The following is a 22,704-nucleotide window of genomic DNA, read 5'->3' as shown; positions in this document are numbered from 1 at the left end:
GAGCCTCTGGTTGCTGCAGAAGCTGGGCTGGGGGGGGTGGCTCCCAGCCCTTCCCCTGCCCCCGCCAGGCTTCTACTAGCAACCTTGGGGAGTGCCTGCCGGGGGCACGGCCTGTTGGACGCCGGCTGTGGCCAGTGGCTGCACCCCTCCCCCGCTCTGTTTCCCAGCCCCCTTCCTTTGGCCCCTCCCCTCCCCTCCAGCGTCCCGGACCCTGATTCCCCCCCCCTCCCCCCCGCTTAATTCAGACAGGAAATAAGGCGTGTGAGAGTAATTACCCATTAGGACCGTCCCCCAAGGGCTGTGGCGAGTTCTCTCGCTTGCGTTTTTAGATCAAGATTGGGAATTTTTTCAAAAGTTGTTCTTTAGGAATGATTGTGGGCACGTTCTCCGGCCTAGACTAGATCTCACGGCTTTCTGACCTGGGACTCTGTGCCCCTCTGCTGACCTCACGCGGTCCCTTCCCAAAACAGACTTGCGCTTTGCAGACGTTTTGCTCAATCCCTGCGTCATCCGTAAATAAGTTGGGGGCTTCTATCTTTGCCCGTGCCTGTTTCCATGACAGCAAAGCGTACTTGCTCAGTGATAAGATCACGATTACGTGGCTCGTGAACTCCCTTGAACTCCCCCTCAGCTAACGTTTCTCCTGGCCTCATCGCTTCACTCCTGTCTGCAACCTGCCACACAATAAATGTTAAAAATGAACGCAATGGAAGCGCCCCCACGTGGAGACAGAATTTCACCTTACTGCTGTTTACTCTGGCACTCCTGCTATCTTTGTCCACCCTGTGAGTAAATGTGTGTGTGGGGGGGGTGGGATGAAGACTGCAGCAAAGCCATCTTAGCAGTGAAATCGAGGGCCTTGGGTGTACTGTAATTAGGTAATTGAATGCCCAGCCCAGGAAATGCAAATCCATCTAGTTATAATCTAGAATTCAGCCTGTGCTCTAAAGTCTTTGATTTAAAATAGCTCATCAGTAAAAATGTCAAGTGTGCCTCTGTTCCATTGAAAACGTTGCCTATTTGAAGGGCTGGGAGGGGGAGGGAGATGCCGTATTTGGGTCTGTGAAACTAGAGATTATGCTCAGACCTTTGACCGTTCAGCAAAGTGCAGTTTTGGGGGTCTGCTGGATACCAGGCAGAAGCATAAGATAATGCTGATCGAAGCGGAGCGGTTGAAGGCTGATTTGATGCATTTCTCTTTGGTAGTGCAAGCACGCTGGGGAGAATTGAAAGAAACCTCCTCTGACTAGGGAGAGGATTCAGCTTTGGAGCAGGCGTGGGCAGTAATTTTTGATGGGGGGGCTCCAAGGGCTGCACTTTCCTGTGGAGGGGGTGCTGGGCCCAGGAGGGTGCAGAAAGGCGCGTTGGGTAAGGGACGGGGTGCAGGAGGGGCTGTGGGGTCTGAGACGGAGGTTGGGTGCAGGAGAGGATTCTGGTCTGGGGGAGGGGCATAGAGCGGGGTACAGAGTCTGGGAGGGGGTTGTGAGCTGGAGCGGGGGGGTGCAGAGGATTTGGATGGTGACCGGGGTCAGGGATTGGGGTGCAGGAGAGGGTTCTGGCTTGGGGGGGGGAGTGGCAGGGGGTGCAGAGTTTTGATGGTGATCTGGGGGAGGGAGTTAGTCATAGTCATAGAATAATAGGACTGGAAGGGACCTCGAGAGGTCATCGAGTCCAGCCCCCCGCCCTCAAGGCAGGATCAAGCTCCATCTACACCATCCCTGACAGATGTCTATCTAACCTGTTCTTAAATATCTCCAGAGAGGGAGATTCCACCACCTCCCTTGGCAATTTATTCCAATATTTGACCACCCTGACAGTTAGGAATTTTTTCCTAATGTCCAATCTAAACCTCCCCTGCTGCACTTTAAGCCCATTACTCCTTGTCCTGTCCTCAGAAACCAAGAGGAACAAATTTTCGCCTTCCTCCTTGTGACACCCTTTTAGATATTTGAAAACCGCTATCATGTCCCCCCTTAATCTTCTTTTTTCCAAACTAAACAAGCCCAGTTCATGAAGCCTGGCTTCATAGGTCATGTTCTCTAAACCTTTAATCATTCTTGTCGCTCTTCTCTGTACCCTTTCCAATTTCTCCACATCTTTCTTGAAATGTGGCGCCCAGAACTGGACACAGTACTCCAGCTGAGGCCTAACTAGTGCAGAATAGAGCGGCAGAATGACTTCACGAGTTTTGCTTACAACACACCTGTTGATACAACCTAGAATCATATTTGCTTTTTTTGCAACAGCATCACACTGTTGACTCATATTCAACTTGTGGTCCACTATGACCCCTAGATCCCTTTCCGCCATGCTCCTTCCTAGACTGTCGCTTCCCATCTTGTATGTATGGAACTGATTGTTCCTTCCTAAGTGGAGCACTCTGCATTTCTCCTTATTAAACCTCATCCTGTTTACCTCTGACCATTTCTCTAACTTGCTAAGGTCATTTTGAATTATGTCCCTATCCTCCAAAGAAGTTGCAACCCCACCCAGTTTGGTATCATCTGCAAACTTAATAAGAGTACTCTCTATCCCAATATCTACATCATTGATGAAGATATTGAATAGTACGGGTCCCAAAACAGACCCTTGAGGAACTCCACTTGTTATCCCTTTCCAGCAGGATTTAGAACCGTTAACAACAACTCTCTGACTACGGTTATCCAGCCAATTATGCACCCACCTTATCGTGGCCCTATCTAAGTTATATTTGCCTAGTTTATCAATAAGAATATCATGCGAGACCGTATCAAATGCCTTACTAAAGTCTAGGTATATGACATCCACCGCTTCTCCCTTATCCACAAGGCTCGTTATCTTTTCAAAGAAAGCTATCAGATTAGTTTGGCATGACTTGTTCTTCACAAACCCATGCTGGCTATTCCCTATCACTTTATTACTTTCCAAGTGTTTGCATACGATTTCCTTAATTACCTGCTCCATTATCTTCCCTGGGACAGACGTTAAACTGACCGGTCTATAATTTCCTGGGTTGTTCTTATTCCCCTTTTTATAGATGGGCACAATATTTGCCCTTTTCCAGTCTTCTGGAATCTCCCCTGTCTGCCATGATTTTTCAAAGATCATAGCTAAAGGCTCAGATACCTCCTCTATCAGCTCCTTGAGTATCCTGGGATGCATTTCATCAGGACCTGGTGACTTGCTGACATCTAACTTTCCTAAGTGATTTTTAACTTGTTCTTTGTGTATCCTATCTTCTAAACTTACCCTCTCTCTGCTTGTATTCACTACGTTAGGCACACCTCCAGACTTCTCGGTGAAGACCGAAACAAAGAAGTCATTGAGCATCTCCGCCATTTCCAAGTTCCCTGTTACTGCTTCTCCCTCCTCACTAAGCAGTGGGCCTACCCTGTCCTTGGTCTTCCTCTTGCTTTTAATGTATTTATAAAAGGTCTTCTTGTTTCCCTTTATGCCTGTAGCTAGTTTGATCTCATTTTGTGCCTTTGCCTTTCTAATCTTGCCCCTGCATTCCCGTGTTGCTTGCCTATATTCATCCTTTGTTAGTTGTCCTAGTTTCCATTTTTTATATGACTCCTTTTTTATTTTGAGATCATGCAAGATCTCCTTGTTAAGCCAAGCTGGTCTTTTGCCATATTTTCTATCTTTCCTACACAGCGGAATTGTTTGCTTTTGGGCCCTTAACAACGTCCCTTTGAAATACTTCCAACTCTCCTCAGTTGTTTTTCCCTTCAGTCTTGCTTCCCATGGGACCTTACCTACAAGTTCTCTGAGCTTATCAAAATCTGCCTTCCTGAAATCCATAACCTCAATTGTGGTGGTCTCCCTTCTACCTTTCCTTAAGATCATGAACTCTATTATTTCGTGATCACTGTCCCCTATACTGTCTTCCACTTTCAAGTTCTCAACTAGTTCCTCCCTATTTGTTAAAACCAAATCCAGAACAGCTTCTCCTCTGGTAGCTTTTTCAACCTTCTGAAACAGAAAGTTGTCTCCAATGCAGTCCAGAAACTTATTGGATAGCCTGTGCCTCGCTGTGTTAGTTTCCCAACATATGTCTGGATAGTTGAAGTCCCCCATCACCACCAAATCTTGGGCTTTGGATAGTTTTGTTAATTGTTTAAAAAAGGCCTCATCCACCTCTTCCACCTGGCTAGGTGGCCTGTAGTAGACTCCTAGCATGATATCACCCTCGTTTTTTACCCCTTTTAGCTTAACCCAGAGACTCTCTACACAGCTATCTCCTACGTTCATCTCCACTTCAGTCCAAGTGTGTACATTTTTAATATACAAGGCAACCCCTCCTCCCTTTTTTCCCTGTCTGTCCTTCCTGAGCAAGCCGTACCCTTCCATACCAATATTCCAATCATGCGTCCCATCCCACCAGGTTTCTGTAATACCAATGATATCATAGTTGTATTTATTGGTTAGCAATTCCAGTTCTTCCTGCTTATTACCCATACTTCTCGCATTTGTATATAGGCATCTAAGATACTGATTTGATCTTGCCTCCCTGTTGTGCCCTGACCCTCCTTTCTCCTTGCCATTATAGGCCGTAGTCCCCCCCATTTCCAACCCATCTCCCAGTCCCGCACATTCAGCACTTACCTGTGGGCTTTGCTCACCTGCCCCCGACAAACCTAGTTTAAAGCCCTCCTCACAAGGTTAGCCAGTCTGTGTCCAAACAAGGCCTTCCCGCTCCTGGAAAGGTGAACTCCATCTCCGCCAAGCAGTCCTTCCTGGAAGAGCACCCCGTGATCAAGGAAGCCGAATCCCTCCTGGCGACACCATCGTCGCAGCCAGGCATTCACCTCCAGGATGCACCTCTCTCTGCCTGGGCCCCTACCTTTGACAGGAAGGATAGAAGAGAATACCACCTGCGCTCCAAACTCCCTCACCCGTACTCCCAAAGCCCTGTAGTCACACTTGATCCGCTCAGTGTCACACCTGGCAGTATCATTTGTGCCCACGTGGATGAGTAGCATGGGGTAGTAGTCAGAGGGCCGGATAATCCTCGACAATGCCTCCGTAACATCTCGGATACGGGCCCCTGGCAGACAGCATACCTCTCGAGATGAGCTGTCAGGGCGACAGATGGGTGCCTCTGTTCCCCTCAGAAGAGAGTCTCCAACCACCACTACTCTACGTTTCCTCCTCGCAGTGGTGGCAGGAGACTGCTCAACCTTGGTGGTGCAAGGCCTGGTCTCCTCCACTGTGGGGGGTGACTCCTTGTCTCCTGCTGAAAGTAAAGAGTAACGGTTATGTAACAACACAGTGGGAGGGTTAGGAGCAGGGGTGGAACACTGCCTGCTGCCGGAAGTAACCAGCTGCCAGTGCTCACCCTGCACCACTGCCTCCTCCATAAGTGGCTGGTCAACAGTCCCACATCCTAGGACAGTGGCCTCCGTGGACTCCACAGGAATACTGTCCAGGAATTCCTCATGGCTTCGAATGCTCCTCACCCTGGCCACCTCCTCCTGTAGCTCTCCCACCTGCTGCCTGAGAGATTCTACCAGCAGGCACCTTTCACAACGGTTGTCTCCCCCAGCCTGGAGATCACTCAGTGGGAATTGCAAGCCACAAATACAGCAAGACCACACCAGGACCTGGGTAGAGGCATCCATGCTCAGGTTCTCTGTCTGGATACAGGCACAGGTGGAGGAGACAGGAGAAGTACTGGCACAAGCGCTACGGGTCTTCATCACCATCAGTCACTCCCTCTGCCCAACTCCCTCTTCAACTCCCCTGTCTGCAGTCCCCTGTCTGCAGTCCCCTGTCCGCTTCGCTCCCCTGGTCGCACTGCTCTGGCTTTTTAAAGCCTGCTTGCCTAGGTCAGGCCTGCCCCCTTCTGAGTCACACAGGGGAAGGCTGAGCCTGAGGCTAATCAGAGGCAATCAAGGGAACAATGGCAGGCTCTCAGTCCCAACTGCCACAGAAGCTGAAACTGAAACTGCTAGCACTCCCTGGAATCAGACTCAATTCACACTTCAAACTGTAAAATTCAAACAGTCAGGCACACACACACACTCACACCACAGCTTGTACTCTCACCGGGTAGCCTCTTCGGCGGTGGGGTCGCTTTGCTCTCCCTCTTCAACTCCCCCTGTCTGCAGTCCCCTGTCCGCTTCGCAGTTGGGGTGCCAGAGGCAAGATCTGGCTGAGAGGCACTTACCTAAGTGTCTCCTGGCCAGCAGCCCTGCAGCACCCCCCAAGGCAGGCTGGGTTCCCTGCCTGTGGCAGCCCCAGATGGCTTAAAACCGCAGGCTGCTCCCTCCATGTGGTTCTCAGCTCCTAATGGCTGGTCCTTTCCGGCCAATAGGAGCTGAAAGATTGGCTGGAGTCGGTTCTTATTGGCTGCCCTGTGCTTAAATCCACGACTTCTGTGTGCGTGAGGGTCCTGGCAGGGGTCCACAGGCTGGATCCTGTGGCTTGGCAGGCCGGATGCGGCCTGTGAGAGGTTTCTTGCCCACCCCTGAGTTGTCGGCAGCCTTGTCCCAGTGAATTGCTAACACGGTTCTTGTTGAAAGCATCTCTGATGAATTGTGTGTCCTCAACGCTCCAATTTTCTTTCCAATCTCAACAGCACCCGATCACGTGCATGTTCCAAGTCAAGTGTGGGTCATAGTGGGTATCCTCAACTTTGCGGCATATACACTGGGTAAGACTTCAGATTCTTATGCTGCATCTTGGATTTCCAAGGTGCCTGTCGTCATGACGCTAATTAGTCAAGTGAATCGCTGTCATAGTTCTGTTTCCCAAACCCAACCTCTGCCCCCCAAGAAACAGTGTGACTGGGTCACTCCGCGGTTCCCCTCCCTTCCCTTGCTCTGATATTGAGAACAGCCTATGACTGGCTGAGAGAGGGTTCAGAAAAGGGCAACTAAAATGATGAGGGGTTTGGAATGGGTCCCATATGAGGAGAGGCTAAAGAGACTGGGACTTTTCAGTTTAGAAAAGAGGAGACTGAGGGGGGATATGATAGAGGTCTATAAAATCATGAGTGGTGTGGAGAGGGCGGATAAAGAAAAGTTATTTATTAGTTCCCTAAATAGAAGAACTAGAGGACACCAAATGACATTAATGGGTAGCAGGTTTAAAACTAATAAAAGGAAGTTCTTCACACAGCGCAGTCAACCTGTGGAACTCCTTGCCAGAGGAGGCTGTGAAGGCTAGGACTATAACACAGAAGCTAGATAATTTCATGGAGGTTAGGTCCATAAAAGGCTATTAGCCAGGGGATAAAATGGTGTCCTTGGCCTCTGTTTGTCAGAGGCTGGAGACGGATGGCAGGAGACACATTGCTTGATCGTTGTCTTCGGTCCACCCTCTCTGGGGCACCTGGTGCTGGCCACTGTCGGCAGACAGGCTACTGGGCTAGATGGACCTTTGGTCTGACCCAGTACGGCCGTTCTTATGTTCTTATGCCTCTAGAAACTGCCACTTGGGATTGTTTTATCTGTTTTATCCATTTCAAGGGAGGAGCATAGACGTAGATTTCTCCTCCTACCAGAACTGACTCTTCGGGGGCTACTCGTGAAATACTGAATGCAGATTGCTGCTAAATGTTTAAATACGTTCTAATATTTAAAGTAGACTCTTCCTAAGGGGTTTTTTGTGTGTGTTCAGTCTCGGTGCCTCCCAGGACAGTGGTGGGAACTGAAGCCAGCTGCTGGCTTCTCAGCTGTGCCTGCATTATCGGGCGGCTGCAGAGAAGTCACTTGCTTTGCATGCAGATTTTGAGCTTTGCCTAGAATCGTAGATCTGGAAGAGACCTCAGAAGGTCAAGTCCAGCCCCCCGCTCTAGGCAGAACCAACCCCAACTAAATCAACCCGGCCAGGGCTTTGTCAAGCCGAGACTTAAACACCTCATCTCTGTGCCCTTCCTTTCCAGATGGCGTGGATGGGAAGCAAGCTCGCCGAACAAACTCCAGCAGTCCGCTGGGGGAACTCTTTGACCATGGCCTGGACAGCTGGGCCTGCGTGTTCTTCGTCGTGACCGTTTACTCCACCTTTGGCCGGGGACCCACCGGGGTCAGCGTCTTCGTTCTCTATCTCCTCTTGTGGGTGGTTTTGTTTTCCTTCATCCTCTCCCATTGGGAGAAATATAACACAGGGATTCTCTTCCTGCCGTGGGGATATGACATCAGCCAGGTGGTAAGTAGCTCTCCCGCCGCTCGGTTTCAAAATGCTAATTTAGAAAATAGTGGCCAACTTTGCTTAGCTGCCGGAGCTCTTTGTGTAGGGGCCGGTGCTGCTCTGCCATCTTTCCCTGGGTGACATCTGTCCGTGTCGTCATGAATTGCCCATCTTCTGCCTAACCCTTATCCCCTTGAGATTTCTTCCGGGCAGAGAGCTTTCCGGCAGAGGGCACGATGCCAGCTTTTTTGCAGGGTGCAATCGTTGGAACTGTCTCATCAGTGCTACTTTAGGAAGGCCTGATTCAGCATAGCAGACTGCATGCATGATTAAAGTCAAGCAGGTGTTTAAGGAATCAAGGAGCAAGGGAGACATTATGAAACGGCTGCTGCAGACTTAGATTGCAGCAGATCTGGTCTCTCCTCAGCGGAGACGTGCTGTCTGTCCCAAGTATCTTGGTGTTGACATCTTTTGCATTAGCAGGCAATAAAATGTGGTTAAACTGGACACTAATCATGTTGGGCCTGAGTCTGTTGTGGCAGCAGCGTAGCCGTATTGACTTAGCCGTTTATACTTGTGCCGTTGCATCGGGTCCAATGGTTGTAAAAGCACCACTTGGCAACAAGTTCTGGCATCTCCACGTAATCATGTGCAACTAGCGAAATCAGGATTTCTACTGTCCTTTGCCCTGGGTCATCCTCACCTCTGCGCCTCCAGGTTTCTCCAAATCCAAGGTGCAGTTTCCTGATCGTGCATAGGACCGTCCTGAGCTCCCATGGGTTGGTTTGCTACAGGCGGCAGTTAACCGTCGCTTTGGCAGCTGTTGCCGTGCCCCGGGTTTGGGCCGGTTGCTCCAGTCGTAGGGTGGGGCTGTCCGCAGATGCGCATACAAACCACATCGACTGCAGAGAGCTCCCTGGGGGTTGGGAGGGTGAGCGGGACAGACCATCACAGGCCCCTCTCCTCCAGACTGGCCTTAAGCTCTCGCTGCCCAAGCAGGCCTTGCCTCACCCCAGGTCTCTCATGACTTCCCTTTCCAGACAGGCTTCCTGGGTCATGCTGCTGGAAACGTCGGGTGGGCTGTTTCCTCATGTGCCGTCAGCGTAGGAACCTGGGAACGGGGGCGTATGTGCGTGGCCCCAGCTGGGCTACGGGAGGCTGCACCGGGCTACTGTGGCTGCCTCTGACCCAGAGATGCTGGCTAGTGGAAAATCTGGTTGGAAACCAAGGCCCTGCCGCTCCTGCAGGGGTCTGGTGGGGATTGGTCGCCCCAGCAGAAGCGCGCTGTATCTGTCTCGCCTTTCCAGCCGTTCACCTCGCCTGTGCGCGCTCTCTCTGTGCTTTCTTTTCAGACCATTTCGTTTGTCTACATAGTGACAGCGATTGTGGGAGTTGAGGCCTGGTATGCACCTTTCCTGTTTAATTTCTTATATAGAGACCTATTCACTACAATGATTATTGGTAAGAAGCTCCATGTTGAAGCCTACTTTTAACCACCGTTGCTTTTCTGATAGCCAGTTGTTTCACTTTCAAAGTTGCCTTTGTTTGCATGTTTAGCAAAGAGAAACTTGTTGACGGGTCTGGGTAGAAAGCTTGCTGGACCGAGTCCTCATCTAGATTGTAAGCAGCAAAATGCACTGGATCTGATACTGATCCCACTGAGGGTTTGGTGAGAACTGGCCAAGTTGCCAAAGGCTGCATCTAACTTGTAGAGAAGGGAGAAGATTGCAGCAAATTCCTCCTTGAATTCAAACACAGCCCCAGAAGGTAGGTGGTCCCAGCATGCACAGCTCCACCCTCCTACTAAACCGCAAGGGTGCCTCTGAACTGCTACAGTCTGTCCACCCGTGAACTAGATAATAAATGTCTCTTCGATGCCTTAGCCTGCATGGCCTTACCCTCCTTGGGAATCCAGCTGTTGCAGTAGATTGGTCCCTAGTTCTCAACAGCAAGGATCTACGTTCTTGCTCCTCTCGACAGTTGTATGTCAGAGCTCCCCCTTCACTGCAGCCTGGGAGCTGAAAATGTGTCCACGTTGGCTGGCCAGGAAGAATTTGGTAGCTTTATTGCTCTTACTTTGAATGTCTTTGTGATTCGCCCTTTGGAAAGAAATGCGATTTGGTACCACTAGCCTTTAAAAGAAATGCCTTCCTGAGTAGGAATGTCGGTTAATTGTAACCTCGTGAATTCTTATAGATTACTCGACTTTTCTGTAGTCCCTGGGGGTGGGGCTGGCAGCCAGCGTGCTCTGGCCCCACTCCGAAGGAGCCCCCTGCTTCTCCATGCTGCTGCCTCTGTATCAGAGGCAGCAGCGTGGGCCAGGCAGGAGCTGGTTTGTAAAGGGAGCCAGTTTAAAAACCAGCTCCCCTCCCGGACCGGCTCCCTGTCCAGAGGTGGGTTTGAGCTCCCAGACCAGCATGAGCAGGAACTGAGCCGGGCTGCCTGCCCACCTGGCTCCTCATACACTTCAAATGCGGAGATGCTGGGGGGTTAGGTCCCGGACCTGGCGTGAGCCAGGACTGAGCCAGCCTGCTAAAAAATGGACTGGCAGGGGGGCGGGAGTCTGTAGCATTAATCTGTAAGCTTTTGTGTATCAGTTAATCGGTACTCGACTACACAATGAAATCCCTATTCCCGAGGCAGCTTTTCTGCTGCAAAGTGATGGTCGACGTTCAGTGTTAGCGTCTGTCCGCACTGCTTTTGAAATGTTGGGGATTCCTGGAACGTGGGGCCTTCCGGGAGAGCCATGAGACTTAGTCAAATGACTGACGCTTTTGTTAACGGAAGCGCTAATGTTCTAAATGATGCACGTGACATAGATGTAGCTTTGTTTGCTTCTCTCTATAATGACCTTACTGTGTGTGAAATCTGTCATCTTTGCATGGAAAAAGTGAAGCCCTTGATGATGATGCTTTCTCTGCTGCTCCCTTGGTGTCTTGTTGGGAGTTCTGTCAGAATGCAGATAAATACGTAGATTCACTAAAATAATTGGAGTTATTTCCATAAACGCATGGAGTGGAACTTCATTAACCAAGATAGGGCTCTTCTGAAGAGCTGAGTCAAATATACAAATCGTATGAATGGCCCTTGGAAATCTGAGCAGCTGTGGGCTGGCAGTAGGTTGAAGGAAGCTTGTAGCTACTGCCATGTAAATGCCTATATAAAAAGAAAGACTGTCACATCTGCTGCTTCTGAAGACATTCAGCGACTGATGAATTCTTATGCTGCGGTAACTTAGATGTTCTCTTCCAGGGTGTGCGCTCACAGTGACTGTGCCCATGAGCCTGTATAACTTCTACAGGTAAGTGTTCCTGAAACCACGGGCGCTAACTAATTCTGCAGGCACCGCCTGTGGTGGTCCAGTTCTGCTAGGAGTTAGCCATGCAGAATCGTGTGAAAGGAAGTTTGTGGAGAGCATCTTGTGTCGATGGGCTGGCAGCCCTAGGGCTGTTGCTACGTTTTAAAGGCAAAGGTGCCCATCGAATAGTCGATGCAAAATGCATTGATTATTCGATTACTCAGCTGGATAACTGTTCTCAGAGAGTAGTTATTAACGGTTCACAGTCCTGCTGGAAAGGCAGAACAAGTGGGGTTCCGCAGGGGTCTGTTCTGGGACCGGTTCTGTTCAATCTCTTCATCAATTATTTAGATATCAGCATAGAGAGGACGCTTATTACGTTTGCAGATGATACCAAGTTGGGAGGGGTTGCAAGTGCTTTGGAGGATAGAGTCATAATTCAAAATGAACTGGACAAACTGGAGAAATGGTCTGAGAAATAGGATGATGTTTAATAAGGACAAATGCAAAGTACAGTAAAATTCCGATGGTCTGGCACTCCTGATGGTCTGGCACCATCAGGAACCCGGAAGTGCTCCAGGCAGCCGGACCATTGGAGCTGCTCTGCCCCCCCCCCCCCCCCCCCCCCCCCGGTCGCTTCTCTGATTCAGCTGCTACTAAAACTGACCAGCGGCTGAATCGGGGAAGCAGGGGGCAGAGCAGCTGGGGTGCTGCCCTTTGGGGCTGCGGGACCAACCCAGCAGCACCCCAGCTGTCCCCGATTCAGCCGCTGCTGAAACTGACCAGCGGCTGACTCCAGGAAGCCTGAGGCAGAGCTGCTCTGCCCCCAGCTTCCTGGAATCAGCCCCTGATCAGTATCAGCAGCGGCTGACTTGGGTTCACCTGGAGTAGAGCAGCTGAGGTGCTGCCGGGTTGGTCTCACAGTGCCAAGGGGTGGCGCTACTGGACCAACCCAGCAGCGCCCCAGCTACTCTGTTGCAGGCATCTCTGATTCAGCCGCTGCTGAAACTGACCAGCAGCGGCTGAACCAGGGACGCCTAGGGCGGAGCTGGACTATCGGAAGGGGGGGGGCTATGAGGAGTCTGGGGTGGCATCCACCCCACCCCAGACCCCTCACCCCCTGGGTCCTAAAGGTGCCGGATTATCGGAAGTTTACTGTACTCCACTTAGGAAGGAACAATCAGTCTCACACATACAGAACAGGAGTACGGCAGAGAGGGATCTAGGGGTCATAGCGGACCACAAGCTAAATGAGTCAGCAGTGTGACACTGTTGCAAAAAAAGCAAACCTGATTCTGGGAGGCAATAACAGGAGTGTTGTGAGCCAAACCCAAGAAGTCATTCTTCCGCTCTACTCTGTGCTGATTAGGCCTCCATTGGAGTGTTGTGTCCAGTTCTGGGCCCCACACTTCAAGAAAGATGTGCAGAAATTGGAGGTCTAAAGAACATCAACAAAAGTGATGAAAAGTCTAGAGAACATGAGCTCTGAGGGAAGGCTGAAGGAATTGGGCTTGTTTCGTTTGGAAAAGAGAAGATTGAGAGGGGACAGGAGAGCAGTTTTCAGGTATCTAAAAGGGTATCTACAAGGAAGGAGAAGGGAGAAAAATTGTTCTCTTTGGCCTCTGAGGACAGGACAAGAAGCAATGGGCTGAAACTGCAGCAAGGGGGGTTTAGGTCGGACATTAGGAAAAATTTCCTACCTGTCAGGGTGGTGAAACACTGGAATAAGTTGCCAAGGGAGGTTGTGGAATCTCCATCACTGGAGATATTGAAGAGCAGGTTAGACACACACCTGTCCAGTGTTTCTCAACTTTTTTTTTTTTTTTTTTTTAATAAAGTACCCCTTTTAAAAAAATTAAAAGTACCCCCAGTACCTACAGTTTTCAGACTCACACATTTTTTTTATCTACCATTGCAACACATTTGTTTAAACAACTTAATCATAGCCGGGTGGACAATGAAACTTTTTGGGTGTGTAAAAGTACAAAAATAAGAAAGCACTGTAAAACTTAAAATAAAAATTCAGTTTTCTCCAAATTTCAGTTGTTGACAGATCCCTCCCCCCCCCCCCCCGACTTCTCTCCCTAAGGGTACTCATACCACTGGTTGAGAAACACTGGTCTAGACAGTGCTGGGTCCTGCCGTGAGGGCAGGGGACTGGATGACCTCTCAAGGTCCCTTCCAATTCTAGTGTTCTAGGATTCTAGGATTCTACTCAGGTAGCTGATACTTAACATCCTTCATGTGAGACGGGCCTTCTGCCCATGGTTTTTCACTGCTTCATCAAACAGCAAAACTCTTCCTCCTGGCTTCAGGAAGGGTCCCCGAGGCTAGCTGGGCACTCCCCTGGATTGGAGAGTTCCCGAAGGAAGGCTTGTGCCAGCCTTGCTCAGAAGCTGTGGCTTCTGATAGTTTGACTTAAGATTTTTGTTCCTTTTGCTTTTTCAGGGCCTATAAAAGTAACACCCTGAAGCACAGGTCGGTGTATGAAATCATGCTGCCGTTCTTCTCGCCAGCGTTGCTCTTCGTTCTGTGCATGATCTGGATCTTCATGTCACCGTCAGACATCCTGGAGGTCCACCCCAGGCTCTTCTACTTCATGGTGGGAACAGCCTTTGCTAACATTTCGGTAAGAGTGCTAGTTCTCTGCTAAAACACGCGGGACGGGGTGGCGGATTTCAGTCAGCCCCAGGGTGAAGGGCTGCAGCGTGTCATGCTATGCCCAGGCTGCTCCTGAGGGGGGAAGGCGTCACAGATGCAGTATGAACGAGCAGGAATTGTGGGCTGTGTCAAAGTAAACCCCTTGGCCGTCCTGCCACGACTGGAAGGACGGCCACTGAAGCAGGCGGGAGAGCCTCGGAGCCGAAACCGTGTCCTGTAAACCAGATCTGATGCTTTCCCCAGATCAGAGACAGCCCAGCATGTCGAGGAGAGGGTGACGATTCACTTGCCTGAGGTCCTGCTCTCTCAGGCGTAGCAAGGTTCTAGGTAAAATTTGGTTCGGCTGTGTGAGATCAAGTCTGCCTGCTTACAGGAGACGCCCCAAATGTCCTGGATACTGTTAAGCCGTGGCCTCGGTGCCTTGCATGCCAGACAGGCAGCCGAGGCGCTAGCATTCAGGAAGCCTGTGAAACGTTATTCCTGGGACTGTGCCCAGAAGCCGAGCACCGTCTCTCCCGCTCTGCAGCGTTCTTGCTAACTCTGCAGACACCATTAGGCAGACTGGACCAGAACTGGCCAAGCCAATGCAAGTCCATCCGTGGGGATTGTTTCCTCTCGATGTGGTGCCGTGTTCCGAGCGAGGGATTGGCTCCCGCGGGCCGGAAACCAAAGCACAGCTAACAGCCCTATCCCCCCTCCCCCACCAGTGCCAGCTGATCGTGTGTCAGATGAGTAGCACCCGGTGTCAGCCTCTCAACTGGATGCTGCTGCCGTTAGCCCTGGTGATCTTCGTGGTGGTCTCCGGAGCGGCGCCGCATTGGGAGGATCTTCTCCTGTACCTGCTGACGGCGCTCATCACGCTGGCGCACATCCACTACGGAGTAGGCGTGGTGAGTGCAGCCTGCCCCCGGGCACAGGGGTGCACTGCCGCGGGTCTGCCTAGAGGAGTCGCTCTGCCGGCCCCCGGCGGTGCTGTTTGCAGGGGCTGTCCCCCGTACCCCTGGAACGCTAGGTAGCATTCCTCTGCTCCCAACGCGTTTGCCAAGCAAGCGGAGGCATTGACATAAATGGGGGGGGGGTCTCAAAGTGGGAGTCGTGACCTCTCGGGATCACAAGGTGGTTACCTGCAGGTCAGGAGTGGTCAGCTCTGTGGGGCTGACATCCATGAGTCGTTCCCCCTCCCCCCATTAAATTACCCCCCCCCCTCCATTTTTAGTGTATGCAGGGGGGAGAAGGGTCACCAATACAGCCCCTGATATAAAACATGAAAGAGCTACATGTGGGGCACCTGAAGGCTTATTTGGGATACCAGGAACTGACGTTCCGGCTGCAGGAGACATTCTTCTCGTCGCTTACGTTAAAGATGGAGTCTAAGCCAAAGCCTGGCTCCACGTCTGATCACAGTTGGCAGCTTAATCACATGAATGCCACATTGGGGAAGCTTGGATTTAATGCTCCCGGGTTCTGATATCATGGTTCTAGCAATCATAAAAGCGCCAGGATCCCAGTAGCATGCAGTGTCCGGGCTGGGCCTGTCTCTAATTTTAAATAAATTATTCAGAGACCCAGCCGAGTGCTGTTTACTTGCTACCATTTCACTGTCCTTCCAACGTGTTCTCTGTCAGCTGCAGCTGCTAGCTGGCTGCACATTCAGAGAGTGGCCTTCTTTGCGAAGGTGGGCATCGCTTGGGAGGCGGCAGCCATAATGTCTTTGCTCTGCTGCAGTATTGCTTTGGGCTCGGGGTCCTGCTGTTGCTGCTCTGCTCGCTTGCTCGTCCCATGGCAGTTCGGTGTTTGCAGCCCCCAGCGTACGCTCCAGGTCTGCGCTGTGTGCGGGGTTATAAACTAAAGCACCCGAGCTGCCATCTTTAAGCTTCTGAGAGTTTCTTGGGTGGGGGGAATCCGGGCAAGGTAGCAGAGGAAGCAATCTGTCAGGTGAACCTTGTAGCGAACGGCAGGAGACGGGCACTGTGTGACGGCGTTGTTAGGACGCAGAAAATCGAGACTGCGGGAGTGCTGCTCAGTGGGGAAAGGCTACTTGGGTTGTCCTAGGTCAGCTGCACAGTCAGATTGGGAACCCGAGCCCTTACTGCTTCAGGCCAGCTCGAAAGCGTGTCTGGCTCGTCGCCCGATACGGGCGTGAAGCAGGGCTCAGTGCGTGACGCACGGAGGTCAGACTCGCGATCCCCTCTGAGAAGCTAGGGGAGAACCCCGGCCGTTCGGAGCCCCTTTGCAAGAGACACAGGCGGGTGACAGCAAATCTGCAGCCCCCCTCTCAAGCTGGGGGTGCAAGAGCCAGCGTTGGGGTGGGGGGTGGCTGCTTAGCCACCATGCTGTGTCTTGGTCTTTTCCCGGCAGCCCTGCGATTTGCTTTAAAAAGAACTCGGCAGCGGCAGCCAGCCTAATGACTTGACATCGCGCTTAATCATCTCATTGCTCAGCACTGAGCGCAACCTTTCAGGCGAGCAGGCTTCTGGCTGTGTGGAGGAAAGGAGCCCTTTCTGCCCGGGGAAGGTCACAGAGGGGGCTTCTGAGGGATAGTTAAGCGTGGGTCTCCAGGTCTCAGACCTGCTGTCTCCTGGCTCGGATCCCCTGGCACATTGTCCTGTTCTACTGTCTCGTGGGAGGGCTTGGCAGGGCACAGGCCCTGTTAGCCCAGAGCTAGAAGAGGGCGTGGGGTAGCTGCTGTAGCACTGTCCCGCCCTGGAAGACGAGTGGTTGGAAGCGAGTCTGCCTTGGCTTGTGCTTTACGCAGCTCGTCTACGGCTGACGCCCAACTGGGTGACTTGTGTGCTCGCTGCTTGCTTGGCTCCAGCGGGAGCTTTGGCTTCACAGCTCACAACAGGCCAGATGGAGTCCAGAACAGCCCGTGAGGAACAGCTGTGAACTTAACACAGATCAAAGGAAAGGCACTTGGCTTGCAGTGCACAGTTAGCCTGAAGTCCTCCCTGCCGGGAGATACCATTTAAGGCCAAGAGCTTAAGATTCAGAGAACAGCCGCCATCGAGATAAAAACGTACTGACAGTCCCGTGACCTTAGGTAGGGCGCACGTTGCTTTGCAAGGTGTAGAACCATAATAGGTCAGGGCTAAGACAGCTGCTCGTGGGGAAGGCTGGGGTGCAACTCCCTGGGGAGAAGCCTGCCCAGAACGGACGGGTTTCTTCCCCTTTCCTCTGGTTGCTGTGCAGCACGAGATGGGCGGTCAGGAGTTGCCAGACCAGCTAAACATTTCTACTCATCGGAGTCTCTTAGAGGGTCAAATGCTGGACCCACCAGTGCAAAACCCAGCAGTGTGGCTAAACAGTTGTCCCCTGATGTGCTAGTGTCTAGGTTTGGTGCAGCGAGGCTGATGGGCCCTGTGAACTGCAGGCTTTGGCCTGATGGGAGCCTTCTGGCATGATCGGTCTACCCTGTCAGTGGAGAGGGGGAGAGGTGCTTCAGTGAAGTACGCCGACGTAGGCAGAGTGTCCTGTGTGGCTGGCCTGGCCGTGCACAAAGCGTCATGGTGTTCCTGTGATACCGGGCTTCTGTGCCCGCGGGGGCTGATTCGGCCCTTTTAGCTGTACATATGGCTCCTTTTGGTCCATTGGTGCATAAAGGAACATCTGCACTTGAGTAAAACGCCCTTGTCAGTGACCAGGCTGGCGAGGCTGAAGTGTAGACTAAGGATGTAATAGTGTAGCCGATTAACCGAGATGCAAAAGCCGACAGGTTAGTGCTATAGACGATACGCATTTCCCCCCTACACACACAGTAAATTTTTTAGCAGGCTGGCCAGCAGCGGGGCTCAGTCCTGGCTCGCGCTGGGTCCAAGACCTACCCCCACTGCGGCTCTGCATGTAAAGTGTATTAGGAGCTCGGCGGGCAGGCCGCCTGGCTCTTTTCCATCTCGCACCAGGTCCCGGAGCTCAGACCCACCCTAGACAGGGGCTGCTGCCACCTTGCGCAGGGCGACAAGCAGCCAGGCTGTGAAGGGAGCTTTTCATGGAGGTTAGGTCCACAATTTCATGGAGGTTAGGTCCATGAAAGGCTATTAGCCAGGGGATAAAATGGTGTCCTTGGCCTCTGTTTGTCAGAGGCTGGAGAGGGATGGCAGGAGACAAATCGCTTGATCATTGTCTTCGGCCCACCCTCTCTGGGGGTGTGTCTAGACTACATGCCTCCTTCGACGGAGGCATGTAGATTAGCCAGATCGGCAGAGGGAAATGAAGCCGCGATTAAAATAATCGCGGCTTCATTTAAATTTAAATGGCTGCCCCGATCTGCCGATCAGCTGTTTGTCGGCAGATCGGGGCAGTCTGGATGCGACACGCCGACAAAGAAGCCTTTCTTCATCGGCACAGGTAAACCTGGTTTCACGAGGCTTACCTGTGCCGATGAAGAAAGGCTTCTTTGTCGGCGCGTCGCGTCCAGACTGCCCCGATCTGCCGACAAACAGCTGATCGGCAGATCGGGGCAGCCATTTAAATTTAAATGAAGCCGCGATTATTTTAATCGCGGCTTCATTTCCCTCTTCCGATCTGGCTAATCTACATGCCTCCGTCGAAGGAGGCATGTAGTCTAGACACACCCTGGGGCACCTGGTGCTGGCCACTGTCGGCAGACAGGATACTGGGCTTGAAGGACCTTTGGTCTGACCCAGTCGGCCGTTCTTATGTTCTTATGAGCTGGTTTTTTAAACGGGCTCCCCTCGCGGACCAGCTTCCGCCTGGCACCCAGTGCTGCTGCTTCTGATCCAGAGGCAGGGGGTTCCTCGGCAGTGGGGCTGGAGCACGTTGGCTGCCGTCCCTGGGGACTATAGAATAGTCGACTGACTGCTAAGAATTCCTGAGGTTACTCGACTGTTCAGTTAACCGAGACTTAACACCCCTAGTGCAGACATCCAGCAGTGCGGAAACCCCCTTCTTTCCTGGGTCCCAAAACACCGGGCTTCAGTGTGAGCCCAAATGTCCACCCCTCCGTTTTATAGCCCCGCAGCCTGGGCCCTGCAAGCTCCAGTCGACTGACTGGCCAGCCTCTGGGGGTTGCTGCGGGGTAGCTCCGGCAGGCGTTACGCATCCTTCCCATGCTAGCTGCACTGCGCTCCTGGGCCCGAGTCGGGGGGCGTGCTGAGTGGCTCCGTTGGAGGCTCAGGTGGAAGGCGTGTTGGCTGATGCCGGGCTGTCATTTGATTCTCTCCCCCAGGTAAGCCAGCTGAGCAAGCATTTCAACATCCGGCCTTTCTCGCTAAAGAAGCCCGGGACGGATTGACTAGAAGCGGAAGAAAAGAAAATCAGCCTGCAGTCTGCGCAAGTACTGTAAATAACTGCTGCAAATAGACTGTAAATACTTCCACCATCACCACAGACCTAAATCTCTTCTGGACAGATATGGGGGGACAGTGGGGTCTAGACCCCGAGTGCCACTGAGACCACGTACAGCTGACCAGACACTGGGAGTAGCCTTCCCAGTTATTCCTGTCTAACAGACCTGCCGAATGGCCTCCGGTCCTGACTGCAAGTCGAGCTGGCTTGGGTATTGCTCAGAATCTAAGCATGGCACGGACACCAAAAGTGATCGGCCCATCGAGTCGGTAGCAGTGGCCTCGCTACATCCGTAAGGGAGACGTCTGAGCAGCTGGGTCAGTGGGGAATGTGTTAGCTGTATATGAAGCCCCCTGATGCTGACCTAAGGAGCTGGCCACGCGCATGTTCCCCAGCAGGTGCAGGCACGTCCACACGTGCAAAATGTTGTTTAGCGGCTGCAAGTGATCGTCCACTAGGATGACTTGGGAATTGAGGGGTTCGGGTTGAGGCAGCTTTAGCACCCCCCCATTTTCCCAGCTGTGGGTAAGTGGGACCACATCTCGCCAGTATTATTCTTGTGAACCATACATTGGCCACCCGTGTTCTTTGCGCACGAGCCCATGAAGGGAACTGGAGCTCTGGGCAGCATTGGCTATTGTGGGTGGCGGTTGGCTTTATAACCGCCTGCAAGAGCTCCAGTAGCCCATAGCCAAGACCTCCCTTGGGATAAATCCGTACAGCCTCATCTAGTGTTAGTTGGCTTGCGGGGCCAGAGGGAGGCTTGCCTGCCACAGGGGGCTTGTCTCACTTCAGTCTGGCCGTGTGCACTACGATTTGTGCACACGTCCACGCGATGGGTGGGACGGACTCTATAGAGACACTCCCCGTTCCAGATAACTGAATTGTGGCAAGTCCCCCAGCTGGGAACACACCTGAATAGTTCTTACAACAGAAGACACGCACATTTGCTTGGGGACCTTTTATTTGGGGAAAAGTGGGTGACTTTTTTTTACGTTTAATTTAGGGCACACCTGTCCCGACGGTTAGGCCACACATCCCGTCCAACAACATCTTTGTTTACCATCCATTCAACCATTTGCGTTCAGTGATTTTTTTTAATTCATTTAATTGAGTGGTGATGAAGGCTGAGTGCTGATTTTCTTTTCTGTTCATTTTATTTAATGGAGACTTGTGCTTGAATGAAGAGTGCAACCTAAACCCAGGCTCTGGACAGGCTGCACCCGGAAGTGAGCAAGCACAGCGAATTAATGCACTGTGGGAACAAATTCACTCGTACCTTAGTAACAGCTTGGTCAGGGTGTGTTCCTTCTGTGGGTGAGAGATCTCTCTCACTTAGGAAAACGTTAACTGTAATTAGTATTTAATGTTTTTATTTTGTACATTCAAATCATTGACATGCGAGTTACACAAAACACAACAACCAGAAGCCAGTTCACAGCATTTATTGTAAATAAGTTAGTTTTTATTTGAATTCTCACTGTGGTGTGATGTGCAAGATCACAGCTGATGGATAGAGGAACCCAGCAAGGCACAGGAGAGAATTTAATTTCAAGCAGGAAGATACCATTATTGTGTCTGTCTTTGTGTTCCCATCATGGTTTTTTGTGGGGGTGATTGGACGAAACATTTTAATTATTTTGTTAATGTGTCGTGACTGTACATCAGGAACTGGAGGCAGGTGTTAATCTGGGAGAGGAAAAACCTTTTGCTTCCCTCGGAATTTATTCAATAAGTAGCTTACTCTTGACTATATATATTACTGACATTGTACAGAAAAACCGTAAGTGTACAGAGGAATTGGACTGTGCTTGAATTTTTGACTCTTGTACCTGTTGAATTAAATGTATAATTATGGGCCAATTAACTTGAAATGTATCACACAAGAAACCTTAGGATTTTGATGTTGAAAATGGGACCGTTTATTTGTGGAACGTTTTCCTGTTGCAGAATCTGCCTTTGGGGCAGCGGCACGTTGCTGAGGCGGGTGTTTTTCCATTTGCATGCTGAGAGCTCACGGAGAACTCGGGCCGGTTGCCCTTGACTAGTGACGTTAAGGAATGTCAGGGTCTCGAGCACGAAGCAGAATGGCCTATTCATTTTTCGCTTATGGCGTGTTCCATTTTCCTCTGCCCCATCCCGCCTCTACAGCACTGCTGTGTTCAGACTGGGTTGGTGGTAACACCATGAGACGCTAATCGCCAGCGATGATTTGGCTTTCCTAGCGCGCTTTCCCTCTGGCTGTGCAATACTTTGATCTATTACTTTTTGCAGTGTGTGGAAACATGCCCTGAGGGGGGGAACCCACGCTCTCCATTGGGTGGAGGCTGGTAGCTAGACTTGGACTTGCCACTTAAACATCTTCATGCATTTTACTGACTTGTCCTTAAGGCAGAATGTCTCAACCCCCAGAGCTACCTTTGACATACCCGGGCTTATCTTTGGGGTGTCGTGGAACTTGGTGCCTTCACTTACTGCACGTTGGAGCTGGCAAAACGTCCACCGTCACATGGTGCTAGAAACCAGTGTGAGCGTTGCCTGAGTTCGGGCCTGTCCGATTCTGCTCCCTGGCCCGGTCTGCCGCCTCACACAATAAACCCTTTTCAGTTGCGCTCTTTTTGTCTGTATTTAGTGACTGTCCTGGATTCTGGGGAATGAAATGTTGGCTCAGAAAAACCGAATCACAGCCACGCCGCTGAGAGTGTGGGTGTGGGGGAGCAAATCTCTTGGGTTGGTTTGTTTATTTCTAAACCTGGTGTGTGTTTTCTCTTAATTTGGTCCTTAAAATAAACTTGTTCTCTTGTGAGGGGTTGGATTATTTGTTGTGCCTGCCTCTGAAATGCTGGGGAAGGAGACGTGAAGGAAGGAAATGGTTTCTTCGCCCGGCCTTCTCCGTCACAGAGGGGTGCATTTCTTTCCAGGGCCTATGCTATCAGGAAGGAACAATAATCTGACTCATGAATATATTTGCCCATGCTGAGAATTCCCCTTCTGTCTATATTAGAGATGCTCTGTTCCCTTGCGTTTTTCTGCCCATGTGAAGGCTGCTTGTTTTGTGGCCTTACTTATTAAGTCTCCTGGTTTGCCCTGAGTGAGCGGCTGCTTTTACGATCCTTAAAAATGCTCCCAAAACGATGGCTCGGTGCTGTGAATTGTCCCTCAGTCTGGAGCGTTGGCAGGAAGAGACCCGCATTGGTGAATAACACCCGCACCTGGCCACGTGCCTGCGTCGGTGTACTCCAAACAACGTTCCGCGTCTTCCCTTGGCTTGTTGTTCGATCTGGCTGCCAGCGCTGGAGACCAGCCGTAGCACCGTGCAGATAAGC

General features: G+C 51.4%; 1 protein-coding gene across 1 annotated transcript in view; it reads left to right on the top strand.

Moving 5' to 3' along the window:
- Positions 1-22,184, top strand: part of SELENOI (selenoprotein I) — a 60,206-nt gene extending 38,022 nt beyond the window's left edge. Inside the window, exons 4-10 of the mRNA XM_075925954.2 lie at positions 6,563-6,637; positions 7,871-8,133; positions 9,468-9,576; positions 11,368-11,416; positions 13,862-14,042; positions 14,782-14,964; positions 19,260-22,184. Coding sequence (XP_075782069.1) covers positions 6,563-6,637; positions 7,871-8,133; positions 9,468-9,576; positions 11,368-11,416; positions 13,862-14,042; positions 14,782-14,964; positions 19,260-19,376 — 977 coding nt within the window. The 3' untranslated portion in view covers positions 19,377-22,184. The remainder of the gene's footprint in view (positions 1-6,562; positions 6,638-7,870; positions 8,134-9,467; positions 9,577-11,367; positions 11,417-13,861; positions 14,043-14,781; positions 14,965-19,259) is intronic.
- The last annotated feature ends 520 nt before the right edge of the window (positions 22,185-22,704 follow it).

The sequence above is a fragment of the Pelodiscus sinensis genome, chromosome 3 (genome assembly GCF_052426305.1).
Source record: "Pelodiscus sinensis isolate ZL-2025 chromosome 3, ASM5242630v1, whole genome shotgun sequence".
Lineage (NCBI taxonomy): Eukaryota > Metazoa > Chordata > Testudines > Trionychidae > Pelodiscus > Pelodiscus sinensis.
The sequence above is the reverse complement of the archived record's forward strand: the minus strand, read 5'-3'. Positions and strand labels throughout refer to the sequence as shown.